Raw genomic sequence first — 27760 nt, forward strand, 5'->3', positions numbered from 1 at the left:
CTGTCTTCTATTGAGTCTGGCAACCCTAGTGGTTTTTTTAAAATAAAAAAAGTAGTATATTTGCACTTCAATTAAACCTACCTACCTGTCCAGTTTGTGCCTGAATCCTTCTGACAAAATACTGACAGTCTGCAGACGACCTACGGATCATTACAACCAAGAAACTCCGCCTTCTAAGCCTGTTTTAAAAGTTGCTGATTTGATTATGTTGGAGACTACTATCTCTGCACTCATCTGTTTCACTAGATTGCTCTGTATACATATGATTTTTATTATATGCTGCAAGTAGCCCTGGAAATGCTAAATAAATAAATGTAATAAAACATAAATGTGTTCACTGTCTCTCTCTGTTTCTCTGTTCCACAGCTGTCCAACACCCCCTGCCCCAACACAAAAATATTGAAGGGATAGTAATCATAAATTTTGCAACATGCATATTTGTGGGTTTCAGTTGGAGTTTGTTCATTTATTTATTTTATTGCATTTATATTCCGCCTTTTCCTCCAAGGAGCTCAAAGTGGCATGCATGTTTCTCTCCCTCTCCCTTTTACCTTCACAACAACCCTGTGAGGTAGATTAGTCTGTGAGACAGTGACTGGCCCAAGGTCACCAGTGAGCTTCTTGGCTGAGCGGGAATTCGAACCTTGGTCTCCCAGGACTTAATCCAGCACTCTAACCACTACACCACACTGGTAGAATGCCTGGTGCAAGCAAAGTTTGCCATGTAGTATTATTTATGCAGAAGCGAATTGAATTCTGGTAGTGCCTTCCTGATCGGTCCACAGTAACCATCGTGTTAATTAGGTTTCCTACCGGTAGAACTTGATCATATGTTACTTCCTGGCCATTAAGGCTGACTATGGTTTTATTTGAATTATGGTGCTGGAAGAGACTCTTGAGAGTCCCACGGACTGCAAGAAGATCAAACCTATCCATTCTGAAGGAAATCAGCCCTGAGTGCTCACTGGAAGGAAAGATCCTGAAGCTGAGGCTCGAAATACTTTGGCCACCTCATGAGAAGAGAAGACTCCCTGGAAAAGACTCTGATGTTGGGAAAGATTGAGGGCACTAGGAGAAGGGGACGACAGAGGACAAGATGGTTGGACAGTGTTCTCGAAGCTACGAACATGAGTTTGACCAAACTGCGGGAGGCAGTGAAAGACAGGAGTGCCTGGCGTGCTCTGGTCCATGGGGTCACAAAGAGTTGGACACGACTAAACAACAACATTGTTTTATAAGTAGTGGTGGTTTGAAAGAAGATTAGACAATTTAATGGAGGGAAAGGCTACCAATGGCTACTACGGTAGCTGCAATGACTATGTAATGCTTCTGAATACAAGTTGCTGGAACTAGTGTTCTTCAACTCTGGGTCCCTAGATAGCGTTGAATTACAACTCTCATCATCTCCAGACCTGCTTAGCCAATGTTAGGGATGATCGGAGTTGTAGCCGAAGGTTGAAGAACACTGTTAACTAAATGAAAAATTGCCTGCAGCCGTGTGTCGAAAGGCCTCCACCGAGCAATAATTTCTATGACAGCTGCTAAGCCTGTGGTTCATTTACTGCAGGCTGCATTTGTCAAATTTCACAGAAACTGACCACAGCCTTTGGTAGCCTGCAGGTGGTGGTTTGCTTTCAAAAGCCCTGAAGCAACAGTAAACAATATCGAGGTAATGCTGGCTCTCTAAATGGGTCGGAATTCGTAGCTTTGCTGCCATCTCCGTTTCGTTGAATTTTCCATCTGTAGGAGACCCCAACGCACTGAGAGACAGTGTGGTGTAGTTGTTAAGACTGTTGGACTAGGTCCTGGGAGGCAAGAGTTCAAATCCCCACTCAGCCACGAAGCTCATTGGGTGGCCTTGGGCCAGTCACACACACTCCCGGCCTTAACCTGCTCAACAGGTTTATTGTGAGGATAAGATGGAGAGAGTAGGAAAGGTGGGGTATGAATGCAATAATAAATGGTAAAACATGTCCTTATCTCCTGACAAGAACTGGTACAAGCAGTCATCTCAGATGCAAGAGAGGAAGAAGGGAAAAGCCGTCCCAGTTTTTTAATCGATCCCAGAATGCCCTGCTTTTCCTTAGGACGCCCCTATTTTCATCCAATAAATGTTGGAGGGTAATAATAATAATTTATTATTTATACCCCGCCCATCTGGTTGGGTTTCCCCAGCCACTCTGGGCGGCTTCCAACAGAAATATTAGAATACACTAATTTCTTAAAGATTAAAAGCTTCCCTAAACAGGACTGCCTTCAGATGTCCTCTAAAAGTCTGGTAGTTATTTTTCTTTTTGACATCTGGTGGGAGGACGTTCCACAGGGTGGGTGCCACTACCGAGAAAGCCCTCTGCCTGGTTCCCTGCAACTTGGCATCTCGCAACGAGGGAACCGCCAGAAGGCCCTCAGTGCTGGACCTCAGTGTCTGGGCAGAGCGATGGAGGTGGAGACGCTCCTTCAGGTATACTGGACCGAGGCCGTTTAGGGCTTTAAAGGTCAGCACCAACACTTTGAATTGTGCTCGGAAACGTACTGGGAGCCAATGCAGGGTATGGATTTATGCAACCCCAGAGCCAAGGAAATAAATAGCACTGCAACCTTTAGAAGGCAGCCCCGTATAGGGAAGTTTTTAAAAAAATGCTTAATGTTTTATTATGTTTTTATATATGTCGGAAGCCGCCCACAGTGGCTGGGGCAACCCATAATGCATGGTGCAGAGGGGGCCCTGTCAGGCAGAGGCGTGAAAGGAGATTGAAAAAGGCGAGGTTCATTTCATCTTGAATTTATCAGACATAAAGTTCCGCACAATCTGTGGCTTATACACACGCTCCCTGGCCTGGCCGTGATAAAGAACATGGACAGGAAGAGCAGAAGCGAGGGGTTTGTGTGTCTGTGTGAGGAGATGTGACTGAAAGTGAGTCATTTCCTTGGCTTCATGTAGCTCAAGTTTATTTTAGTGTTGCTTCCTAACCGACAAGGAAACAAGCGACAACCTCCAGCCTGGTCCTATGACTTCAGGATTGCAGGCAGCAGCTACAGACAGGCAAGCATTATAAAAGAGATTTCGAAATGAATACAGAAGCATCCCTTCCCACGATGGACACATTTATTTTTTTATAATTTTTTCCCCATCCATCTTTCGACATTGATCAAGCTACTTTTGTGGGAGTAAATATTATTATATTTATATCTCAGATATCTTCAAAGGAGGTGGCACACATGGCTCTGCCTCTCCCCATTTTTATCCATAGGACAACCGTGTGAGCAGTGTTAGAAACTGAGATATGAAAGCTAGGAGTTAAATGGCACCTTTAACCTAGGTTATGGGCACAGCAACGGTGCACTTTTTAAATAACAAGAATACAAAGCTGGAAAAAAATTGAACTGCAGCTAAAATATTATGTTCATTTCCCACATGGTCTACTCTAGTCCTTTCTGTGCCCACCCCCATATATTTTTAAGAGGGTCTCTTCTCCAGTCTTCAGAGAGTAGCTGGAAGTGGGGAGGCAGAAAAAGGTCCTCCTTTCCTTCCACTCTGCAGTTTTAATCTGAAATATTAGGCTCAGTACTGCGCCCAGAGCTCAGAAACTGCTCGCGCTAATGAAATTCCCCGTCGCAAAATGCGCCTAGAACAATGGGAGTTTTGAATGCTGGCTGTGAGGTAGGTTATGGGTGAAAGAAGATGACTGGGCCAAGGTCAAACAGTGAGCTTCATGTGGGTAAATGGAGATGGTTGTTTCAAGAAAAAAAAGGGTATGTATAAGGAGAATTCCCCAGATGCCTAGCAGTTGGAAACTGTTCGCGAGATCTGGTGGAATGGCTTCTGCTAGGTGACCATGAAGGAAGATCAGCTGGAACCGCCCTGCTTTGTTTCAGCCTGCAATATTCCTCACTGTATACTGGAAGTGGTTGCGACAGCCCGGCAAAGTAGGCCAGTGACAATATTATAGGTTAAATCAGGCCTGCTCTCCATCAATTGTCACCTAGGAGCAGCCAGACTGCCTTCATGGAGGAGATGGGAAGCAGGGCTCACCCCATTAGCTCTGCTGAAAAAGCATCTCCATCAGGCACTTCCTATCCTTCAAATGTGTCGTCTGATCATTATAACAGCTGTTTAAGAATTGGTGCCTATCTTTGATTTTCCCCTCTTCCCTCCCTGTCCCTTTCTGCTCGTGCGTCTTCTTCTTCTTCTTCTTCTTCTTCTTCTTCTTCTTCTTCTTCTTCTTCTTCTTCTTCTTCTTCTCCTCCTCCTCCTCCTCCTCCTTCTCCTCCTCCTCCTCCTCCTCCTCCTCCTTCTATTAAAAGCCAAGCTATAATCAATAAACAACATCCTGACATAGTTCTCCGGTTTCTCTAGATGACTTGTTGCAAGATGAAAGGCGGTAGCTATCGCATCATCTGTGGACCTATTTCTTCTATAGGCAAACTGATGTTTATCAAAGTCCGGCGGAAAGCAAGTTCTAAGGTGCTGAAGGACCAGTCTTTCGAAGCATTTAATCACTACAGATGTTAATGCAATAGGTCCGTAGTCATTCAGGCAAGGTAATTGCCATTTTCTTTGGAACTGGGACAATAGTAGCTGCTTTTAACATGATGGAACACAAGCCGTTTGCAGGGAGATGTTAAAAATCTTTGTCAGGACCCCTGCTACTTGATCAGCACAATTTTTGACCACTATCCCCAGCACCCCATCTGAGGCAGCCAATTTACTGGGATTCACTGCCTTCAATGCAGCTTTCACTTGATGATCATATAGAATGAGTGGCTAAGCGTTTGAAGGCTGGCAGGCAGGGGCTAAAGTGTTCAATCTTTTACCCTCATAGTGAGCAAAGAAAGATGTTCAGCTCCTCTGCCAATGGAATCATCAGCCTTAACCATGTTCCTCGTATTGCCCTTGTAGTCGGTTAGGTGCTGCAGTCCTTGGCACACTTGTTTCATGTTGTTATTGGCTAAATAATTTTCCACCTAATTTCTAAATAATTAGAAACAGCATGAACCCTGAATAATGACTGGCAATAATTAGCTGCCTCATATCTCTTGGAGCTCACGGTACTTAAGGTCAAAAGGAGACATTTCCACCAGAATTCGTTTCTTACAAATTGACTTCTATAGACAAGTTCCCACTTCCATACAGGGGAAGGAGCAGGGGACCATACGTATACATATAGGGCGGGGTATAAATAAAAATTTATTATTATTATTATTATTATTATTATTATTGTTATTATTATTATATACATATACATACGGTATACATATACATATGGTGCTGGAGGAGACTCTTGAGAGTCCCATGGACTGCAAGAAGATCAAACCTATCCATTCTTAAGGAAATCAGCCCTGAGTGCTCCCTGGAAGGACAGATCGTGAAGCTGAGGCTCCAATACTTTGGCCACCTCATGAGAAGAGAAGAATCCTTGGAAAAGACCCTGATGTTGGGAAAGATTGAGGGCACTAGGAGAAGGGGACGACAGAGGACAAGATGGTTGGACAGTGTTCTCGAAGCTACGAACATGAGTTTGACCAAACTGCGGGAGGCAGTGCAAGACAGGAGTGCCTGGCGTGCTATGGTCCATGGGGTCACGAAGAGTCGGACACGACTAAACGACTAAACAACAACAACATACATATACATGTAAAAGATTTATTAACTGCGTTTTCGTTTCAATTGATTTTTGGGATTTTTTAAAATGTGTATCTATTGTTTAGAGTTTTCTTTTCTTTTAAATATATATTATCGTTTAGAAATGCCTCTAAATAAATAAAATGATAAATACAAAAAACAACATCATAAAACAGCAAGCAAATAAATGAAACAATAAATATCATATAAGCAAAAAAAAACCAGAGTAAGCAAATAAATGAAATAATAAAATAGCAAGAAAACAATCAAAATATTAAATCAATAAGCAGTACAAGTATAAAGCCGGAACCTGAGCACACGTGCGTCCCTCTACCTTCTTTACTAACGCTATGGTGCCAGGCATTCTCTTTCCCGAACAACCTTTCACCGTCGCTACGACAACGAGCGGAAGTGACGCCTTCGTCGTTCGCGGCGGCGGCGGAGCGGAAGTGACGCGAGGGGGGAAGTTTCTCAGCAGAGCGGAGAAGGCGGCGGTAGCGGCGGCGGCCTGGAGAGGGTCGTCTGAGCCATGTCAACGGGGAGCGCGGGACAGCGAGAGCATGGGGCCTCGGGAGGGTGAGGAGGCCGCGGCTGCGAGGCCGAGCGAGAGGGGAGGCCGGGAAGGGAAAGTTGTGGTGGAGGGAGAGGGAGAGGCCTGGCGGTGGAGGAGGAGCCCATTTATGGGCTTCGTCCGTGCTGGGGTCCCCCTGAGGCCCTCCAGACGTCGCTGGACTACCAACTCCCGCCAGTCCCCAGCCAGCATGGTCGGGGGGATGGGAGTTGTGGTCCAGCAACACCTCGTGGGCCGCAGGTCTCCCGCCCCAGGCTTATGAGATCAGGTAGGCTGTAAATCTACCTTAAAGGTAAAGACACCCCTGACCATTAGGACCAGTGGTGACTGACTCTGGGGTTGTGGTGCTCATCTCGCTTTACTGGCTGAGGGAGCCGGCGTACAGCTTCCAGGTCATGTGTCCAGCATGACTAAACCGCTTCTGGCGAACCAGAGCAGCACATGGAAACGCCGTTTACCTTCCCGCTTGGAGCGATACCTATTTATCTACTTGCACTTTGACATGCTTTCGAACTGCTAGGTTGGCAGGAGCTGGCACTGAGCAATGGGAGCTCACCCTGTCGCGGGGATTCGAACCGCCGACCTTCTGATTGGCAAGCCCTAGGCTCTGTGGTTTAACCCACAGTGCCACCTGCGTCCCCAAAAATCTACCTTAAATATTGTCTTATCCTCTAAGGCTGCTGTTGTTGCCGGGATTTTAGAAACGGCACACACAGCTGTGTTTTTGAGCCATCGACATGTGTCAAAAGTGCTAACTAAGCCTTATGGAGTGAGGAGATCAAGGAACAGGAGCAGCCCCGGAGGGAATCTGAAGGTTTAATTTGTTTTTTCCCCAGGCGACGCAGCAAATGGGACCAGCCTGGCCCGTCTCCAGCTCTCTTCCTCCTTCCTGCAACCACTCCTGTGGCTGGCCGGCCTGTCCAGGGCAGCGGAGATAGTGTATCTGGGATGTCAGGGTCTGAGGGCTCAGCGGCCCCACTGGGAGCTCTGGATGCAGCCGCTGCCGTGGCAGCCAAAATCAATGCCATGTTAATGGCCAAAGGGAAGCTGAAACCAACGGCGAATTCAACGGACAAGGTCAGTGGCTGGCTGGATGAAGGCATCAGATTTCTAAAGCAAGAAGCCCTTTAACTTTCATGATGGTTGAGAAAAGAAAGCTGTATACACACCATCCATTTAAAGCACACTCCCAGAATACTGGGAATGGTAGGTTGTTATGGGTGCTGAGCTTTGTAGCTCAGTGAAGGTTAAATTAAAGTTCCCAGGATTCTTTGGGGGGAGCCATGTGCTCTGATGTGTACACAGCTGAAGTCTCAAATTTAGGATTTGGACTTGTTCACTCATGCTATTAACTATTTGCCCATTGTTTCCTGACTTCTGGCCAAATGTGTACTGGGGCATATCAAACCCATTGAAATTAATTACAGTGGGTTGACATGGTTGGGTATAACCCCTTGCGTTGGCTATCAGTGGGTTGTAATGAAGTTTTGTTCTGCAATCACCGTGCCCTTTTTTCATTTGTCCGCTTAGCTTTTCATATGTATTGTGTTCAAAGTGGTTTGCCTTAAGAACAAAACAAAATAGCAATTGTGAGACAGGCAGATCTGTAGCAACATATCACAAGCCGCAAACAATGATATGAAAACAGTTCAAAATGAGCTCATAACACCCAGCAATACTGAAAGTAGACAATGTTGACAAGAAACTGTTCAAAAATTAATTCACCAAGCCCAGCATTGCCTAACTGGGTCCACATTCCCTAAGAAGTCCCCAACACCTCCCTTAGGCCCCCATTAAGATAAGTACTGTATTTCTAAAATCTTTATTTTACTGGTGCTGCAGCTATGGTCTTGAATTTGCCCCCCCAAAACTCCAGAATTTCAGTCATTCTGGACTCTATCATAAGAAGACTTCCCAGCCTATCTGGGAATAGATGATTATCATTGTATAAGGTGTTGTATTAGTGAAAGAAATGAATGTCTGTAACTGAAAATGAAAAACAAAAACAAACCAGACCTCTCTGTAGGCCCTTGGCACTCTCCTCAGGCCGCACCTCCTCTCCCCAGGCCACACCCCTTGCCAGCCCTGCTTCACACCCTCATTGAGTGTTTCTGCCTGGCTTAAATGTGCCCTTGAACTCTGATCATGCCTCCTCCTTGACCGGATGGAGGGGGGCGGGTGAGTGCACAAAGGGTGGGGCTTATGTGTCTTGGTGCCTGTCAGGGATGCTGGTGGCTACCCTCGAGTAACAACGCTCCACACCGTCATGTCTTTAATGGTGCTTTTCGGCTACGCGCCCAGCAAAGTAGTTTGGGGACCCCAAAGCACCACCCCTTGCTCCTACGGGAGCTGGCACGCCTCAGATCAGGCATTGGAGGAAAAGGGTGCCTGTCCGATGCTCCGCCGCTGGCCATTTCCTGTATAGGAGCTCTAGGCTGCAGTTGCAGCTCTTGGATGCTGCCGGAGCCCTGTACCGACCTGCTCACTTCTTCCTGCCCTTCACTGGACCCGCTGCTGGAGCTCTGACTGGTTGAGGAGCTGGACTTTATGATGGGGGGCTGTTCTCTGTAACTCCGCCCCCTTACAGTGCCCATTGTTTGATCTGTTAACAGCTTCAGGCTCCTGGAAAAGGCCCGGCTGCGAGCAAAAGCAAAGATGATCTTGTCGTCGCAGAAGTGGAGATAAACGACGTGCCTCTTACATGCCGAAACCTCCTGACGAGAGGGCAGACGCAGGATGAGGTCTGTGCTGCTTGTGGGTGATTGGTCCTATGGGTTTCCAGGTGGCTCTGGGGGATTTTCCAGCTGATATGCCTGGTGCTCCTGTTGAAACCCTGTCCAACCTTTGGAACATCTGGGTGTCGATAGCTGTTAAGCAAGTCTTGGGGGAGGGAGCATTAGTCCGGCTATTAGTCCATCTAGCTCAGCACTGTCAAGGTTGACTTGCAGCGGCTCTTCAGGGTTTCAGATGGGATGGGAGTTCTCTTCCAGCCTTATTTGATGCCAGGGGCTGAACTTGGGACCTTCTGCATGCAAACAGATTCCTTGCCACTTTGCTTTGGTTCATTAAATATTGGCAATCCTAGCTAAATGGAAGCTCCAGAATCAGTGCATGTCTGAGGTCCTTGTTGCACCATACATTTAAAGCAGCATTATAGCAATTTGAACAGTCATGATTCTTTCCCCTCCCTCCTCTAAATTATTGGAACTGTAGTTCGTTAAAGATGGTGAGAGCTATTGGGAGACAAAGCTACAGTTCCCAAAGTAGTTTAGCTTTCGCTCCCTCTTTCCAGGGAACTCTAGGATTTGTTGCTCTGTACTGGAAATAGGAGGTCTTCTAACAGCTCTCAGTATCCTTATGGTGTGAAGCATAACACAGTATCTTTATGTTGTGCAGATGGGGCCTGCTTAACAGTTGCTGAGGACAAATTGTTGGTGTATGAATGGGTGAAGGAAGGCTATTACAGGCCTGACTTGTGAGCTTCCCCTTGAGGCTTTCCAAGGGCTGCTGTAGGAAATTGGGGCTGCTGGACTACGTGAGCCTTTCTCCTGATTCAGCAGGGATTTTACTGCATTTCCTAATCTGAGCAATTCTTTGTCCCTTCGTATCTGCAGATAAGTAGGCTGAGCGGAGCCGCAGTCTCAACTCGGGGGAGGTACATGACTGCAGAAGAGAAAGCAAAAGTTGGACCTGGGTTTGTATCTTCTTCAATTTCCTCCTCGGGTTCTCTCCAGGATTAAACAGTCTGTAGAAGAATGAGTGTTTATGAATTAGATATTGGACCTGAATGAGGAGATCAGCTATGTTTGTGCATTTTTATAAGCTATGTGACTTGGCTGCTCAGTTGATCAAAGTTAAAACTGTCCAAGTCAAATCTTCTTGGATGAAGGAAGCAACAAGCAATCCTCTGCTCTTCCACCATTACCATTCTTTAGTTTGCAAAACTAGGATGACTTCCCCCCCACCAAACAGCTACCTTCCTGCAAATCCCTTTTAATGGGAGCAAACACACACACTGCCCAATGTCAAGGACAGAGAGCCCTCACCATAAGAGTGCCCCCAAGCGCAGCATTTTATCCCCTATGGGGCAGACTACAGTTTATTCCCAGAGTTCCAGTGACATTGACTGCCTCCAGTGGAGACCTATGTTTCAGTTTAAAATTTATAAAAAATATTAAAACTTGTGTTTTGCAGAGATCGTCCATTGTACTTGCACGTCCAGGGGCAAACGCGAGAACTGGTGGATAGTAAGTAAGCTCTGATTCAACACCCTGGGTAGAGTATGGCTGTGTCTGTGCTGTATCTATAAAGCACATTATTTCCCTCCAAAGAATTCTGGGCACTGTAGCTTGTTAAGGGTTGCTATGAATTGCAAGATAAACAACAGATAAACTCTTTAAGGGGAATAATGTGTTTAAAATGCACTTTTAAGGTATAGTGTGTACACAGCCAAGGTTAGTTCACTTGACTAAGGGACAGTTAGCCTAACAAGCACAGAGTTGTTATTGAATTTGAAGTTGTGTTGTTGCTTAATTTTTCCGCTGGGCAGCCATCTGTTAGGGGTTGCTGTGGTTGCCTCCAACATTATAAACCTTGCATTAAACAAGGGGTTGGACTATATGGCCATCAAGGTCTTTTCCAGAACTATAACTGCATGATAGGAGTATAGGCCTTATACTTGGGTCAGACCACTAGCCCATGCAGCTCAATATTGTCTACCCTGACTGGCAGCAGCTCTCCAAGCTTTCAGACAGGGAGTCTCTCCCAGCCCTGTCTTGAGATGCTGGTGGATTGAACCTTGGACCTTCTGCTTGCAGAGTAGATGCTCTGCCACCAGGCTGCAGACCTTCCCCTCAAGGAGCATGTCCTTGGGAACATAAGGAGTTGTCTTATGCTGGGTCAGGTCCACTGGTCCATGTAGCTCAGTACCGTCTACGTTGTCTGGCAGCAGCTCTCCAGGGCTTCATGCAGAGTGTCCTTCACACGATACTATAAAGCAGCAAGAGCAAACCTACATGAAAACAATTCAAATCCAACACAGATAGCAGTTCTATATCCTTAATGAATAATGATTGTGACCCCAATGTCCCTTCTTTTCATAGGACTAAAGTTGTTTATTTCTTTTTGCCTTACAGGAGCAGTAAACCGAATCAAGGAAATCATTACAAACGGCGTCGTGAAAGCTGCCACTGGATCCAGTCCAACTTTCAACGGAGCTACAGTTACCGTCTACCACCAACCTGCCCCCATCACTCAGCTGCCTCCGGCTGTTGGCCAGAAGCCCTCCTTCCAGTCAGGAGGAGTACGTATTGGCCAAGTCCTTGTGTCTTTATCCTTGCATCAGTTAGAAACTGAGATATGAAAGCTAGGAGCTAAATGGCACCTTAAACCCAGGTTATGGGTGCAACAACGGAATGTCTAGGCATGCTTTTTAAATAAGAAGAATACAAAGCTGAAAATGAATGAACTGCAGCTAAAATCTTATGTTCATTTTTCACACAGTCTATTCCTCATATGAAGACTGCAAAAAACAAATACATGCTTCCCCTGCCCACCCCCCTAAGAGGGTCTCTTCTCCAGTCTTCAGAGAGTGGCTGGAAGTGGGAAGGCAGAAAAGGGTCTTCCTTTCCTTCCACTGTGCAGTTTTAATCTGAAATCTTAGGCTCAGTACTGCACCCAGAGTTCAGAAACTGCTCACGCTAATGAAATTCTCTGTCACAAAGCACACCTAGAACAATGGGAGTTTTGAACACTGCCTTGCATTTTGCTTTACACCTGCTTGCCTGTTGAACTGTCCATGTCTGCTTAGTTTGATTCCCTTACCTAGAGGATTAAGAAGGCAGAGCCTGTACAGCTGGGCTCTGTCGATACCATCCTCTTAGAGAAACACGATGGAGAGAGGGGTTCAGCTTGCAGAAAGAGTGGAGACCTCACTGTGCCATCGGACAAACAGATGTAGACAGTGTGGTGCCTGCCAGGTGATGTTGGACTACAGTTCCCATTGGCCTCAGGATGGTCAAGGATGATGGGAGTTGTAGTCCAGTAACATTTTGACGACGGCACCACACTGGCTACCCCTGTCTATACGCACCTCATACCGAGTCAAGACCAGTCGTCCATCTAGCTGTATGTTGTTTACCCTGATTGGGAATGGTTCTCTAGGGTGTCGGAAAAGGTTCTCTCTCCCAGCCCTATGCGGAGATGGCAGGGATTGATCCCGGGACCTTCTGCATGCAAAGCAAATGCTCTGACACTTTGCTATGGCCTTCCACCGAAACAAGAACTGCCAAGGAGGGGGGGGGGTTGTAACCGTAGCAGGTCATCTGGGAAGAGGGGACCTCTAACCCATTCCCACTCCTTCCTGATTTTGGTGTCAAATGCAACCCTTAAAGGTGTCTCTCTGTGTGTACAGATGCACTATGTCCAGGACAAATTGTTTGTTGGCTTGGAACACGCCGTACCTACCTTCAACGTAAAGGAGAAAGTCGAAGGCCCAGGCTGCTCCTACTTGCAACATATCCAGATCGAGACCGGCGCCAAGGTGTTCCTCCGGGGGAAGGGCTCTGGGTGCATCGAACCTGCCTCTGGCCGAGAAGCCTTTGAGCCGATGTACATTTACATCAGGTAGGGAGCTGGGAGCCCATTGGGCTTTGTCACCGGGAAGGAATGGGCTTTCTGTGTGCCACCCCAAGTGTAAAGTTGCAATGTCAAGTTTGGTGAGCTGGCTTAGTTTAATTACGAAGCCTTTCTGATCAGGTGAATGCAGGGATGGGTGGCAGGCAGGTTGGGATTTACTAGCGGATCTCTGGGTGATTTGAAGCAGGTGAGCAAGGACTTGTGACTCCTAACATTGGAATAGCAGGGTCGGAAGTGAGCCCCAGGGGACACCTAGTCCAGTGTTTCCCCAAACTCCAGCTGTTTTTGAACTACAATTCCCATCATCCCTGACCACTGATCCTGGTAGCTAGGGATGATGGGAGATGTAGTCCAAAAACAGCTGGAGACCCAAGTTTGGGAAACGCTGATCTAGTCCCACCCCCCTCTATGTAGGAACCTTTTGCCCATCTTTGTGGATGTCTGGAGTTTGACAGGGACGTGTCTGTGTGTGTGTTGTATTTCCTCTCCTCCAGCCATCCAAAACCAGAAGGCCTTGCAGCTGCCAAAAAGCTTTGTGAGAACCTGTTGCAAACAGTAAGTAAGCCCTTCTTTTTACCATTGCACTCTCTTGCCAAAGTCACGTGAAGCTCCCATCTCTTTCTGCACTATATATATACAGCTTTCCTGGCAGTGGTGGCTGGGGCCTGATGGGAATCTGGATCCAGCATCCTTTGGTTGTGGCAGCCCCTCCTAGTGAAAAGGATTCTTGTTGGAACAAAGCAGCATGTCTTCCATTTTTTGCTAATTTGAAAGCCTTCCAAATCATACTGGCCAGCTGTCATAGAATCATAGAATTTAGAGTTGGAAGGGACCACAAATGCCAACCTGGTCCAGCTCTCTGCAACCTGGGGCTCGAACCCATGACCCTGAGATTAAGTGTCTCATGATCTACCGATTGAGCTGTCCCAGCTCTTGTTACGGTGCAGTTGTGGTAAAACGCCTCATACAGTGGTGCCTCGCTAGACAAAATTAATTCATTCCAGGACTCAATTCGTCCTACGAAAATTTCGTGTAGCGAGGCACCGTTTCCCATAGGAACGCATTAAAAGTCAATTAATGCGTTCCTATGGGCTCCGGGGGCCTGGCGGCGGCAGCGATACTTGCTCTTTTGGCTCGGGGAAGGCAGGCAGGCGCTTGTTCTCTTGCCTGCCTGCCTTCCCCGAGCCAAGAGAGGTGTGTTCCACCGCCTCGCCCGACAGAGCCAGCATTTGACAGGGCTTCCGAATCCACGTCAGATGCGGGCTCTGTTGGGCGGGGGGGGGGAGAGGAACGAAGGAAGAGAAAGCAGCCCTTTCTCTTCCTTCCTTCCTCTTCCCCTGCCGCCAGCTTTCCCCCCACCCCGTCCGACACAGCGGGATCGGAGGAAAAGCCTCTGATCTGTGCTGTGTCGGACGGGCTGAGGGGAAAGCGGGGCTTTCGGCAGCCAGCGAAAAGTCCCCACACCGGCGCGCTTCGGCTCCGGGTGATGGGGCCAAAGCGCGCCGGTGCGGGGGTGTTTCGCCGCCCCCCCCCCGCAAAAGCAGGCTTGCTAGTCGCCATTCCAACGGCGGCTAGCAAGCCCGCCCAGGTGAGGGGGTGGGCGGCGAGAGCAGTGCCCTAAAGGGCTCCTTTTGGGCGCTGCTCCCGCCACCCCTCTCGCAACAGCAGGCTTGCTAGCCGCCGTTCCAATGGCGCCTAGCAAGCCTGTGTCGGGCGGTGGGGGTGGGAAGCGCAGGATCCTCTGCTTCTCCCCCCCCCCCACTGCCTGGGGATCGGACGAGGCTGGAGAAACCTCGTCCCATCCCCGCAGTGTCGGGCGGTGGGGGGGAGTGGAGGATCCTCTGCTTTCCCCCACCACACACTGCCCGGGATCGGACAAGGCTTCTCCAGCCTCGTCCCATCCCCGCAGTGTCGGATCCTCCGCTTTTTGGATCCTCCGCTTTTCCCCACCACACACTGCCCGGGATCGGATGAGGCTGGAGAAGCCTTGTCCCATCCCCGCCTTGTCAGGCAGTGTGTGTGGGGGGAAGCGGAGGATCCGAAAAGCCCCTGCCGTGGACTGGCTTGGCGGCGGGGGGAAGAATCCACTTCTCCCCCCCCTCTTCCCGCGCTACAGCCTTTGTGTTCCCCTGGTCTCTGCCGGTTGCCCCTCACCGGCAGAGACTAGCGGAACACAAAGGGGAAGGAGCTGCAGCGCAAGAAGAAGGCAAAGGAAGATCAGCTGTCAGCGCCTTTCAGCTGATCTTCCTTTGCCTTCTTCCTGTGCTGCAGCTCGTTCCCCTTTCGCTAGAGGAATGCCCTGTAGGTTTTGTGATCGTCTTGCGAGGCAACCTCCGATCGCAAAACCTATTCGTATAGCGGGAAATTCGTCTAACAGGGCATTCGTCTAGCGAGGCACCACTGTACTTGGAAATCGGAGCTGACGGTTGAAACTGACTTTTTGTGATTGTGCTAGTCTTGAGTAATTCTTTATATTTTGTAATGGCTCTGATTTCCTTTTTTAAAAAATGCTGTTGTTTTAATGCAGTCTCTCCCAACCTGGTGCCCTCCAGACATTTCGGACTGCTGCTCCCATCACCCCCTGCCCTTTGGCCATGCTTGCTCGGGGTTGGTGAGAGTTGTAGTACCACAGCAGCACCTGGAGAACCACATCCCTGGTACTGAAGAAGCCCCTTCCCTGCCCCCAGACAGACTCCCACTTGTGGCATTGGGCAGTAGAACCAATCAGGACAGGAGGAGCTTAGCAGTTTGCATACAACTAGGCTCACCTAACCAGGGCTATACGGTCTCCCACTAGAGCAGTCGGTTTGCATGAGTATCCTTTATTGAAACCGAAGCAATCTGATCTCGCTTTATCTCTTCCAAGGTTCATGCTGAATACTCGCGATTTGTGAACCAGATAACCACGGCAGTCCCCATAACAGGTGTGTATTGACAGTGTGCAACACTTAGTTCGGTGGTGGAGTGAGGATGAAAGATGGAAACCAGAGACTTTGGGGTTAAATTTGCCATTATGAAAGCCCACAGGTGGAGAAATGCTCCCAGGCTTTCCATTCCGGGGGGGGGGGGGCGTGGCTGCATCGCAATGGTGGGTGACACAGCTCTCTGTTGCCACCTGGTTGCTCCCTGTTGTGCTTGCAAGGACAGGGTGGGGAACCTCAGGCTGGGGCGGGGGATCATAAACCTGGAGATAGCTAGGCCTGGAGGGACACATCTGTTCCTCTTGTGTTACCCAAGCCACACACCCTCTGCACGGGCCTTGCTTCATATACTCCTTGAGTGCTTTTGCCTGGCTGGAATGTGTCCTTGATAATGCCTCTTGTTTGCCTGATGGGAGGAGTGAGAGGGCTCTGTGTGTCTGCGTGTAGAAACTAGCCTGTTGTTGTTGTTGTTGTTGAACAATCCTCCCTTCATTGTAAGGTCTTGGAGCAGGTTATAACAATTAAAATACAATATTAAAGACAGTTTGAACAGTTTACTGTGTAAAATTTGGATTCATTGCTCCACCTGTTTTTCTTTCTGTCCCTGCCCACATGCCCACCAGCATGTTAATTTGGAACGCCTTCCTATTACGTATCAGACAGTCGCCGTCACTTTTCAGCACCCGTTGAAGGCTTTTCTTTATCAGCAGGCCTTCTAAGAGATCTTTTTATTTGTGCCCCAGGTCACACTCTGTATTGGGTTTGAAACTTTTTATGTGTGTGTGTTTATGTAAGAATTTAAAACTATTTTTATATATGCAGTGGTTTTCTGTATTTTTACTGTTTTGTGAAATTGCCTAGACATGCTTCAATAGGAAGTAATTCATGTATAAAATAATTTTTAAATTATTATTACTTCCTTCCTCCCCCCAGGGTTTGCGCAGCCTGCAGCTTTAACGACTGTCCCTCCTCAGCCACCGTATTACCCCCCCAGCGGCTTTCAGGCAGGCTACCCTGTGGTCCCGCCCCCTCAGCAGCCGGTACAGCCTCCTTATGGGGTGCCAGGCATTGTGCCCCCTGCGGTTCCGTTGGCGCCGGGCGTGTTGGCACTACCCACCGGAGTCCCACCTGTGCCCACCCAGTACCCGATTACGCAAGTGCAGTCTCCCGCTAGCACTGGCCAGGTAAGGCAGGGAATGTTGCCTGATGACTGTTGAGGGGGCACTCGGTAGTGTCTAGGGCAGTGTCCTTGGATCCCCAGATATTGTTGGGCTGCTACTCCCATCATCTTTGTCCGTTGGTGACGTTGGCTGGGGATGATGGGATTTGTAGTCCAGCAACATCTGGCAACGCAGGGTTGAAGAACACTGCTGTAGGGGTGGCTGTTGTTATTGTTCAGACTGTTTCATAGATGCTTTAAATTGTTTTTGGAAGTTTTTAAACTTTTAATTGTAGTCTGTTTTATGGGTGAGCTTGCAACCTTCTCCTTCTTCAGGAGGTGGCTTCTCCTTGTTGTTTTTATGAAACAACAACCACTGACAAAAAACACAAACAAAACAAAAATAAAAACCAAAGACTAAAAACAAAAACAAGAAAATAAAGCCTCTTATAACAATAACAAACACACAACAATTACAAACATATATTTCTTATCATCTATTTTGTTAAACATTGTCTTGTGGACTTCCCCGCCGCCCCGCCCCCCCTTACTGATTTTTCGTTTTAGAATCTTCTTTAGCAATTTTCATATATTCAATCTTTTTCCCCATTTTTTCAATCAAAATTAAAATTGTCTTTCTATGCTATCCTCTTTATTATTATTACTAGTGTCTTCAGCCCGTTAAATAAACGGGCGCTAGAATGCATGCCGGCTCCTCGATCCGGTGCTCCGCGCAGCGCTGATCAGCGCCGACCCGGCAGGCCGCCAGATCAAGGAAGCGGCCTGCCGGGTCGGCACCCAGCAGCGCTGCACGAAGCACCGGGGGACTGGCGGCGGGGAAGGCAGGCAGGCGCTTGCTCTATTGCCTGCCTGCATTCCCCACTGCCTGTCACACGAAGATCGGCGGGCGCCACTTGCCGGGGTTTGTCAACCCCGGCAAACAGCGCCCGCCGATCTTCGGCTGTCCCCCGATGCGCTACGGCTCGGGGAAGCAGGCAGGGAGACGCAACAGCCCGCAGCTTCCCGGGCTGTTGCGTCTCCCTGCCTGCTTCCCAAACTAAAGCGCGCGGGGGGCAGAGCCGAATTGCGGCGCGGGGGGGGGGGCGGCTTTTCGCCGTTTGCCTTCCCCCCAGGGGGAGGCAAACGGCGAAAAAACCCGCTGCGCCATACTTTGGCTCGGAGACTGGCTTGGCGGCGGCGGGAAGAAGGGGAGGAATTCCTCCCCTTCTTCCCGCCGCCGCCAAGCCAGTCCCCGAGCCGAAGTGCGGCGCGGCGGGTGCTTTTTGCCGTTTGCCTCCCCCTTCACTCCGGGAAGTCAAACAGCGAAAAGCCCCCACCGCGCCGCACTTCGGCTTGGGGACTGGCTTGGCGGCGGTGGGAAAAAGAGGAGGAATTCCTCCTCTTCTTCCCGCCGCCGCCAAGCCAAAGCCGGCTTCCCTCGGCGCCCGCTGCCGCTTCGGCCGAGGAAGCGCCGTCCCATGCCGGAGGTGCGCGGCAAGGCTGCCGGGGGGAGCGCTTCTTTCCCCCGCCGCCTCGCCGCGCACCTCCAGCATGAGACTGGGCTTCGGAACGGCGGTTGGCGGAGCGGCGGTTGGCCGTTGTCCCTCCGTCCAATCCCTGTGTCTCTGGGGTACATGCGCAGTACCCCAGGGACACACGGGACAACTGGACGCAGGGACAACTTGGACATTATTATATAGGATTTCTCCTTTCCTTTCCTTCTAAGCAGTTTACGAGTGGTAAATAAAAAAGAATTTTTTAACCAAAACAACACATAAATGAAACATACAATAAAACAACTTCATCAGAATGTGAAAATAAACATTGGCAATTAAAATGCACAATGAAATGAGCCCATTAAAGCAGCACAGTGATTAAAATGGCAGTTAAAGCAGGACATTCAAACCTGAAGATCAAAGGAATGCAGGTGTGCCTTCAGGAGCTGGCAGAATCCTAACACAGCTTAGTGGTGGTGGTGGTGGGGCTCTTGTATTTTAGCAGGGGAGATTTGATAACATTAACATGTGGAGTATATCTCTTGGGATCTGAATGAGAAGTTACCAGATTTCACATCTTTTTCTTTTTAAAAATCAAGGTCATTCTGAGACTCTTAATCTCTGGGTCATGGGTTTGAGCTCCACACTGGGCAGAAAGTCGATGTATTGCAGGGGGTTGGACTAGATGGCCCTTGCGGCCCCTTCCAAATCTACAGTTCTGTGATGTGTTGCAGGCGTGATGCATTACTCCATTCTGGGGTGGGGTGGGGAGACTCACCTGCTGTGGGTGGGGGTAGGGCAAACTGTCCATTCGCGAGCCAGTAAATCTGGGTTCTTGTTTATGTGAGAAGTGCATGCAACATCAGGGAGAGCATTCGGTTTTGCAGGGTGTGAGCCTTCCACTGCTCCAGTTACAGGGGAAAGGTAGTGAGGAGGCTTGTAAGGAATCCAAACATTCTCATTGGTCTCTAAAAACATGAGCTAGGGGCACAGCACAAAAACCCCTGCCCTTCTAATTTGAGCACTGATTGGTGGAGAGAGAGAGAAGTATGCATGTAGCGACAAGAGGCCCTGGCTTGGGAGACTTAGCAAGGGCAGATCTGGCCAAATAAAGCAGTGCAGAGCTGAGGCCCGACTTGCCTTTCACAGCCACAAATGTAGCCCCATGGAAGCAGATTTAAGCAGCGGTTGGTTGTGGGAAGGGGGCTCTGAATAAGGCCTGAATTGTGACCCCCTGTAAACAGTAGCTAACGGTGCCCATCACAATTGGATTTGACCCTCTTTTCATATATTGCATTGTTTTACCTTTTTGTTTCTTGGTTTACTGGATATAGAAAGAACAATAAAACACAGACAAATCAAGTATAATAAATACATTCACAGGAAGTCATTTCTAAATGGAATGAGATTATGTGCATGTTTCTTAAGATACATTTTCATTTTGTTGTTACTTGTATTTTTTAACCACTCTGGTGTTCCTCCACAAAGGGGAGCAAAGGTGGGCTGCAAATGCGATCAGTATCAAAATAACAGAAATAACCCCTCTCTTCTTTTGCCTGCGTGGTTTGTAGACGCCACTGAGCGCCCCTTTCCTCCCGGCCGCCCCCGTGAAGACGACCTTGCCGGCCACCACGCAGCCGCCAGGTCAGCCCCAACCCCAGCCGGGCCAGAAAAGGCGTTTCACCGAAGAGCTGCCGGATGAGCGGGAATCTGGGCTGCTGGGATACCAGGTGGAGTGACTCCCTGCCATTTTACTGCCTCCCCTGCCCCTCTTTCCTGTGGTCACAGAGCTGGTTCCACACCTGGATTTTTGGGTTTTTTCCACAAGAATGCGGGTCAGATACGGTAGAAGCTAGTGTTCTTCAACTGCCCTGCCATCAGGTGGGCCTTGAGGGTCAGGGCCGACATGCCGCCAGTTGCTGGAAGCCGCAGGATGGGAAAGATCCTGCTTGTGCATTGCCCACTGCAGCACCTCAGAATAGGTTGCTGAACTAAGATGGGCCACTTGGCCTGATTCATCAGGCTCTTCTTATCTTCCCCATCACCTTGGCCAAAGAATGTGCTGCGTTCTTTGGGATAGGCAATAATCCCTAGGCAGGCTTTGTGTTCCCAAGCAAGGTGCCCTGCAGATGTTGCTGGACTACAACTCCCATTGTCACTGGCCGTTGGCCATGGTGGCTGAGGCTGATGGGAGCTGTAGTCCAACATCACGTGGACCCCTTTTCAGGAGTCCCAAGCAATTGCTGGTGAGGTGGTGTGCCAGCCAAGAGGTGGGACCCTGATTTCTCATGGTTTTTACAAAAAGGAACCTTGTGGCACTTTAAAGCGGTGGTGAGAGAACATATAGATTCCTGATATTGTTGGACTCTTAACTCCCAGAAGCCACGGCTAGTAGTCAGGGCTGATGAGAGCTGAGGTCCAGCCCTATCTAGAATGCCACAGGTTTCCCACCTTGCAGTAGAAGCAGAGAGAGTATTCATCAGAGCCCTTTCCTGATCTTTTATCTGCCTGAGCTCTGACCAGGAAGCTCAGAAGCCATAACACATGAATTCCTTAGCAGTTTGACCCTCTCTTGTTTACATTTTTTTTCAACACCGTGTCCCCTATCCCAGTGACCTTCAAAATATCTTTTGCCTTGCTACCTGCACCATTGAGGGACCCCACTAGCTGTCCATAGCTGCCAAGTTATCCCTTTTTTAAAGGGATTTTCCCTTATGCTGAATAGGCTTCCTCATGAGAAAAGGGAAAACTTGGCAGCTATGTAGCTGTCCCAGTTTGCATCTTACTCTCTGCTGTGTTTTGAGGCTTTGTGGCGGTGATCAAGGACGGGGTGTTTTTTCCTTCCAATCTCAATAATAGTTGCCACTATTTCCCCTTTGTTTGTGTTCCATCTCTAAACTAGGCTTGTAAATAAGTCAACACAAGTGACTTGCCTGTCTGCCCACATGTGGGAGGGGCCATAATTGAAATAGAAAGGCACATTCGTTTGAATTGAGAATTCAATTCAAGGTTAATAATAATAAAAATATAAATTTTATTATTTATACGCCGCCCATCTGACTGGGTTGCCCCAGCCACTCTGTGGCATCTCCAGTTAAAAAAATGTCACGTTGGGAGTTGATGGGAGAAGAACTTTCTCTGTCTGAGATCATGGAGCTCTGCCAGTCAGAGTGGGCCGTGATGGCTAGATGATTCGGCCTGGTCTAAGGAACCTCATAATAAAAGGCAGTGGCTAAGATATAAAGAGCCACTGAAAATTAGTGCTGAATTTACAGTGAGCAAAAATGCTGAGCAAAGAAGAATGTTTATAGAAGATCTAGATTTAAACTAAAGCGAATGGTTAGCTAACAGAAACGTACACAGATGATGATGCCACATTTCATTTCAAGAGTTGGAACGGAAGGGCCTGTTGGTTTTAGCAGGCATTTTCCTCTGTTCTGACCTGGTGTAAGGCAACTTCCTCGTTCCATACTTAGGTGAGTCATTTGTGACATTTGGGCAGCTCGAAAGGAGAAGGAGAAAAGGGAACCAACTCTGTTTTCTTAACTTCCCTGACAGCTGTTCTTACTTGCCGCAGGTGGCACAGGCTGCTACAGTCTCAGTTTTGAGGCTGGGCTGAAAAAGCTGTTGAGTCTTAACAGCCCTTTAAAACAAAAACTGATCCCTGTTACCTTTTCCTTTGGAAGAAAAGTAAATATTCCACACACCTGAGTTCAAATCCTGGAGTGGCACAGTGGCAAAGAGCCTGAGCTATGTGTTGAGAAAATCCCCCCGTTCAAACCTCACCTTGGCTATGAATGACATCCGCCTCCTTAGCGATTTGCTCAGCCTCAGCCTTCCCATCTGCAATATGGAAACAACGAAGCCTGGCCTACCTTTCAAGGGCTCTTGAAAGGATTGCGCATAGTATCTTAAGCCATGATACACTATGCTCATGCTCCCAGGCGGTTTGGGCATTGTTGTGCAGCAAGCTTTCCAGTTTACACAGCATTTTAAGAGGCCCAGAAAAAGAGCGGAAGCACCTGTAATGGTGTGTAGAGAGCAAAGAGACTGGGCCTGCTGCAAGTTTTCATTAAGGAGCTGATAGCTTGTGTCATAGTTTTAGATTTGCTAATGCCGCTGTGTTTTTCTGCTCATAGCATGGACCCATTCATATGACTAATTTAGGTACAGGCTTCTCCAGTCAGACCGAGATGGATGGAACGGGATCGAAGCCAGCAAGTTCCTCAGGAAAGGAGAGAGAGAGGGACAGGTAGGTTGTGGCCGTGGCGCCCAGCTTTGCTCTGGTACAGTTTTGAGTGGGAACTGCAATGAAATGGGTTTCAGTGTGGAAGTGCTCCTCAGGCCCTATCATTAGGGAAAGTGAGTCTGCTGAGTTTTGGGGTATTGTGAAAAGACAATAAATAAATAAATGTGTAGACAACGTTGTTAAATTTTATTACCTGCCCTTCAACAGCTTGCAACAAAATTTAAAAACAGGATATATTGCGCATGACAGTATTAAGCTAGATGGGCCAACTTGTTATAAGGCAGCTTCCTACAGGTTTTATCCAGCTAAGAGTAGACCCATTGAAATTAATGGACCCGGGTTAGTCACGGGCCTTCATTTCAGCAGGCCTCCTCTGAGCCTAACTATGGGAGAAGATGGTCTTTTAAGCAACCTGGTTCCAAGCCAGTGAGTCCCAAGTGGGAAGAGTTCTTCTTGCGCTCAGGGCCTGCATGCAGGCTTCCCAGAGCTTTCAGGTTGGCTGCTGTGAGAACAGGATGCTGGACTAGATGGGCCTTTGTCCTGATCCCATTTATTTATTCCACAGGATTTATATATTGCTTAATCCTCAAAACCTCTTACCGGTTTGCAAACAAATAACATTAAGAATACAGTGGTACCTTGGTAGTCGAATGCCTTAGTTGTTGAACAAATTGGCTCCCGAATGTCACAAACCCGGAAGTGAGTGTTCCGGTTTGCAAACGTTTTTTGGAAGCCGAATGTCCAATGCAGCTTTCATGACTTCTGATTGAGTGCAGGAAGCTCCTGCAGCCAATCGGAAGCTGCGCCTTGGTTTTTGAACTGTTTCGGGACTCCCAGAATGAATTAAATTCGAGAACCAAGGTACGACTGTACTGATAAAATAGTATTCAAAACAAATTGACCCACGGAATTTCAAAATATAAACATAATCTGCAGTCTTAATACACTTTAGTTTTGGAAATATGGATTTGGACATCTCGTAAGATACCGTGAACAAATTTTGCATGATGATTGAGGGGCAGGTTTCTGTCAAGGTTTGTATACAGCTGGACACTATTTGGAAAGAAGATGGCAGGCTAAACCTTTCAAAACTACTCTGATTCTAACCACTGATTTAAGAACCTCACTGAGGATCTGCACTTAGAATCCCCTTGCAGGGCCAGGTGCGATGCTGCTGGGTATAAAGTAGAAATTCCCTATTAAAATATGGCTACGTTTGCCCTTGCAAAACAGTTTTCAGCAGGGGCCAAAAATAATATAAGGAAAGCACCTGCCTAATATAAATATTTAGGGCTTTAAAAGCAGGATTTTAAATGGGTTGATTAAGCTTGAAATGCTCTTTGTTTCCAAACAGGCAGCTGATGCCTCCACCGGCTTTACCAGTGACCGGGATGAAGGTGGACCCTGACGACCGGAACGGGTCCTTAGTGGGCGGCAATGGTGAGCGTGGGAGGCCGGGAGCCATGGCTTGTGCTTGCATTCCATCAGCCGGCCTAGCTAACTTTAGGCTGCTCTTCCTAGTGTCACCTCCAGGTGCTAAACTCTTGTGTGCGCAACTTACTTTCAGTTCCCTGTCTTCTGAGTTCCGTTAGTAGCTAGGAAAACTAAAGCTAAGGGTAAACCAAACCTTTATTCTTACACGAACTCCAAAGTGTAAAATTACAAAGTGGTAAAGCTAAGGGTACAATTTGTCTCTGAAAATGCACACGCCCTTAAAGACCTGGAGTCCCCAGGAGCTCTGAGTGCGAATGTCCTTCCTGTTCCCCCAACACACAGCTCTGCAGCGAGAAGCCAGTTTTGCCAGGGGATCGAATTCTGCCTCTCGCCTTCAATTCCCCACTGCTCTCTGGGCCTTTGCTGCTCAGGTTTCCGAATACCACCAGTCTCTCTCCTATGGGTGCCATGTGGAGACCATTGGTATGAACACCACCACGTACGAAAGAGCAAGCATTTAAAAGATGGCACCAAGGCTTGTGTAATCCGAAAAGGTGCCTGGGCTGGAGGGCAGAAAAGGGGTTACGGCTGTTGCACTGGGGTGAGAGTGGGCAAAAGATTAAAATCAAGGAAGGGCTGGAGACCCCTGTGTTGCATGCACAAAGGCCCCTGGTTCAATCTCCAGCGTCTCCGGGTTAGACTGGGAAAAAGATTCCCTGTCTGAAATCCTGGAGAGGGTTGATAATACTGAACCAAATGGACCATTGTTCTGACTCAAGGGAGCTTCTTGTTTAAATCAGCCCTTTGTTTTGAACCAGGAGGACTGGAATCTTACTTTATTTTTAGGGGAGGGGCTGCGGTTCAGTGGTAGAGCATCTGCTTTGCATGCAGAAGGTCCCAGGTTCAGTCCAAAAAGGCATCTCCAGGTAGGGCTGGGTGATGTCCCTTGCCTATTTTCTATGTTCCTAAGAAGGGTGAGGAAGCTGTAAGTCATCCCTCACCAACCTGGTTCCCTCCAAATGGATGAAAGCTCCCAGCCAGCCAGATGTGAGTTTTACATCTGGAGGCATCAGATTGGTGACAGATGATGCAAGCCATCAATTTCCCATTCTGATCAGGAGAGTGGGCAGAATAGTAGAAATTTTTCCCTTCTGCACTTGGATCTGCTGTTCTTGGAGCTAATGTTTTTCTTTGCTCAGACACCACAGGGAAAAGAACAGCGTCTCCTTTTCAGGGCTCAGGGTTGTTGCTTTGGTCTGATTTGTGTACCCAGCATCCTAGCCCTCCTTCCTAGTTATTGCCGCTATCCCTCTCTCTCTCTCTTCCTTTCATCCTCCTCCACCAAGCAATACATCACACTCCTTCCTCCTCAATACCCAGAAAAGCAGAATTCTGCATTTCAAGCAGGGAACCTTAGCTTTTCCTATGATGCCAAGTGAAATTGACATATAGTCAGTCGATTTCTGCTCCTGTGCTTAGGTGCTCAGTGTGGCTTTTCTGCTGATAGGATATCTAGCTTGAATTGGACACTTCTAACCGGGAGATAGAACATAACACTTCTCTCCCCAACCCTTTTTAAAAGTTTCCCTTTTTAAAAAACTGTAGTTGGACACTTTCAACTCGCTCCTGTTTTTTTTTTTAACATGTTGTTCTTTAACGGTGAACTTGCAAACCCTGTTGCCTCATTTTTGCTAACTTGACTTTTCTTTGTCTTTTTTGTGTTTTTCTTTTTTCTCTCTCTCTCTCTTCTGTGTTCTCTTACATGGCTCTGACGGATCACACTTGTGCTGTTTGCCGGTCCTGTATCGCCTGACCTCCCACCCGGGGTGACCGTTGTTGGCTCTGTGACCTCAAAATGGTGTCCGACTAACTTTTTTTTTGGAAAAAATATATATTAATGCCTCTCATTTGAATTAACATGTTTTTGGGGAATATTTTTTTTACCTTTCTCTTTTATTTTTTTCCTGGGGCGGGATGTCTCTCTTCTCTCTCTCTCTCTCTGTTCATCATCATTAGATCACCCAGCTAAGAAGATGAAAACCGGAGAAAAGGGATTCGGCCTGGTGGCTTATGCTGGCGACTCCTCGGATGAAGAAGAAGACCACGGGGTTCACAAAACCGCAAGTAGCTACTCGCAGACGTGGAGCTTAGGATACCAGTACCCCTCGTCGCAGCAACGGGCAAAGCAACAGATGCCATTCTGGATGGCACCTTAGCTGCTGCAGCTGCAGTTGCCTCCGCCACCTTCCACCTGTTGTCTCTCTCAAGCAATAACACATGTATATTATCAAAGAATCTCTGCAAAATGTACATCGGCCCTGACCTCTTTGCACAAGCTTCCGAGATGCAGTATGGCCCTTTCTGTGCCAGGGGCTCCGTTTTTGTGTTTTCGTTTTATTTCTTTAAAAAAACAAACATACAAAAAAAGAACTTGCTATTATATCTGCAGTGGACTCCTCCATCAAAGGCAATTTGAAAGCCGCAGGCCTAATGGAATACAATTGCAGATAAACAGTGTCAGCATCACACTCGCAGGGAATGTCTCCATGATCTCTCCCTTTCTCTCTTTTAATGCCTCCCCACCCCCAGCTTATCATGCACCTGTTCTTGGCTTTGGAAAAGAAGCCAGCCAACCAACGAAGCTCAATAACTTAAGCCTGCTGCCTGTTCTGCTTGTATTTCTGTTTTATAACTGGATTTTACTTTTGTGTGTGTGTGTGTGTGTGTAATGCTTGGTCTTCTAAATAGGATTGGGGTGGGTGGGGGAAACCTTTGCCTGAAAAACCTGTTTCCTGAAAATCACCTTCTTTAAAATCTCTTTCTGTTGGTCTCTTTAAAATAATAATAATCCGTAATGCAGTTTTCCAAAACAACTTCAGAATTGTTTTGGCAAGCAGATGGTTTGTTTTCTTCTTTGTCTCTTTCATTTTGCCAAGTCACATTTGTCAGGGAAGACAATGAATTACTTTTTCTCCCCTTGCTGTGGGGTGGGGGTGGATTTAGCAGTAGGTGTTAAAATCTCGAACCGGTCCTCCTGAGGTAATTTTTCTTCACCCCGTTGTGCTTGGATCTTCGACCGGCCAGTGTGTCGTTACTTCTGCAGCAATGGCGTCGTTGCAATCTCGTTCCGTTCCGAAAGCCCACCTCCAACCAGACTTCTTTGCTTTGTGGCTGTCTTGCTGATAAGAGATGCATTGAGCTTGGGACATCTTTGGGTTGCTGGTGACATGCAGCCACGGCCGAAGAGGAAAATGCAAAACTTGTGGGATTGTTTTATAGTGACTCAAAATTGTAGTGACCTCTTTCCTGGGCCTGTTAGGCTGCTATCAACCAAAACACTTGCAGTCAAGGGCAGAGACAGAGGGGGGCACCATTGGACCTGAAATTTTGCTGTCTTGTGTTCAAAGGGCAAGTAAAAGTTTGAAGTATTGGAATAAGTGTTGGAGGTGTTTCCCCGCTCCACAAAAAAAAAATGATCTGGTGGAGCTTGCTTTCACTGAAGAAAAAAAAACCACCAACCACACTATTCTCTGATTTTTTTTCTATATGTTGTAAATAAATTCAAACCATAATTTCATTATAAATGTACAAATAATTCTACTTGCTTCTCCAGACTCTTGTTTTTGTTTGGAAAGTCAGCCTTGGGTGTATGCGAGCAAAACGCCAGCCCA

The 27760-nt window shown here is 47.7% G+C and overlaps 1 protein-coding gene and 1 non-coding gene across 5 annotated transcripts; both read left to right on the forward strand.

Moving 5' to 3' along the window:
- Positions 1 to 6099: 6099 nt before the first annotated feature.
- On the forward strand, positions 6100 to 27689 carry KHDC4 (KH domain containing 4, pre-mRNA splicing factor). 4 transcript variants are annotated; one of them, XR_004691456.3, is made up of 14 exons: positions 6100 to 6199; positions 7031 to 7271; positions 8807 to 8935; positions 9809 to 9888; positions 10389 to 10441; positions 11330 to 11496; positions 12607 to 12818; positions 13325 to 13385; positions 15697 to 15754; positions 16685 to 16935; positions 19978 to 20136; positions 22574 to 22658; positions 24010 to 24095; positions 26106 to 27689. XR_004691456.3 is itself a non-coding variant. In XM_035098367.3 (14 exons), the coding sequence occupies exons 1-14, from the start codon at positions 6153 to 6155 to the stop codon at positions 26303 to 26305; spliced, it is 1857 nt and encodes a 618-aa protein (XP_034954258.2). In that variant the 5' UTR covers positions 6100 to 6152; the 3' UTR covers positions 26306 to 27689. The 4 variants fall into 4 exon arrangements, 2 of the variants coding, with proteins under 2 accessions (XP_034954258.2, XP_034954259.2); XR_004691457.3 differs by having other exon boundaries at positions 26115 to 27689; XM_035098367.3 differs by having other exon boundaries at positions 22546 to 22658.
- On the forward strand, positions 12017 to 12145 carry LOC118076634 (small Cajal body-specific RNA 4). The gene has a single exon (XR_004691536.1).
- Positions 27690 to 27760: the final 71 nt, after the last annotated feature.

This window comes from Zootoca vivipara, chromosome 16 (assembly GCF_965207765.1).
Source record: "Zootoca vivipara chromosome 16, rZooViv2.hap1.1, whole genome shotgun sequence".
NCBI classification, from domain to species: Eukaryota; Metazoa; Chordata; class Lepidosauria; order Squamata; family Lacertidae; genus Zootoca; species Zootoca vivipara.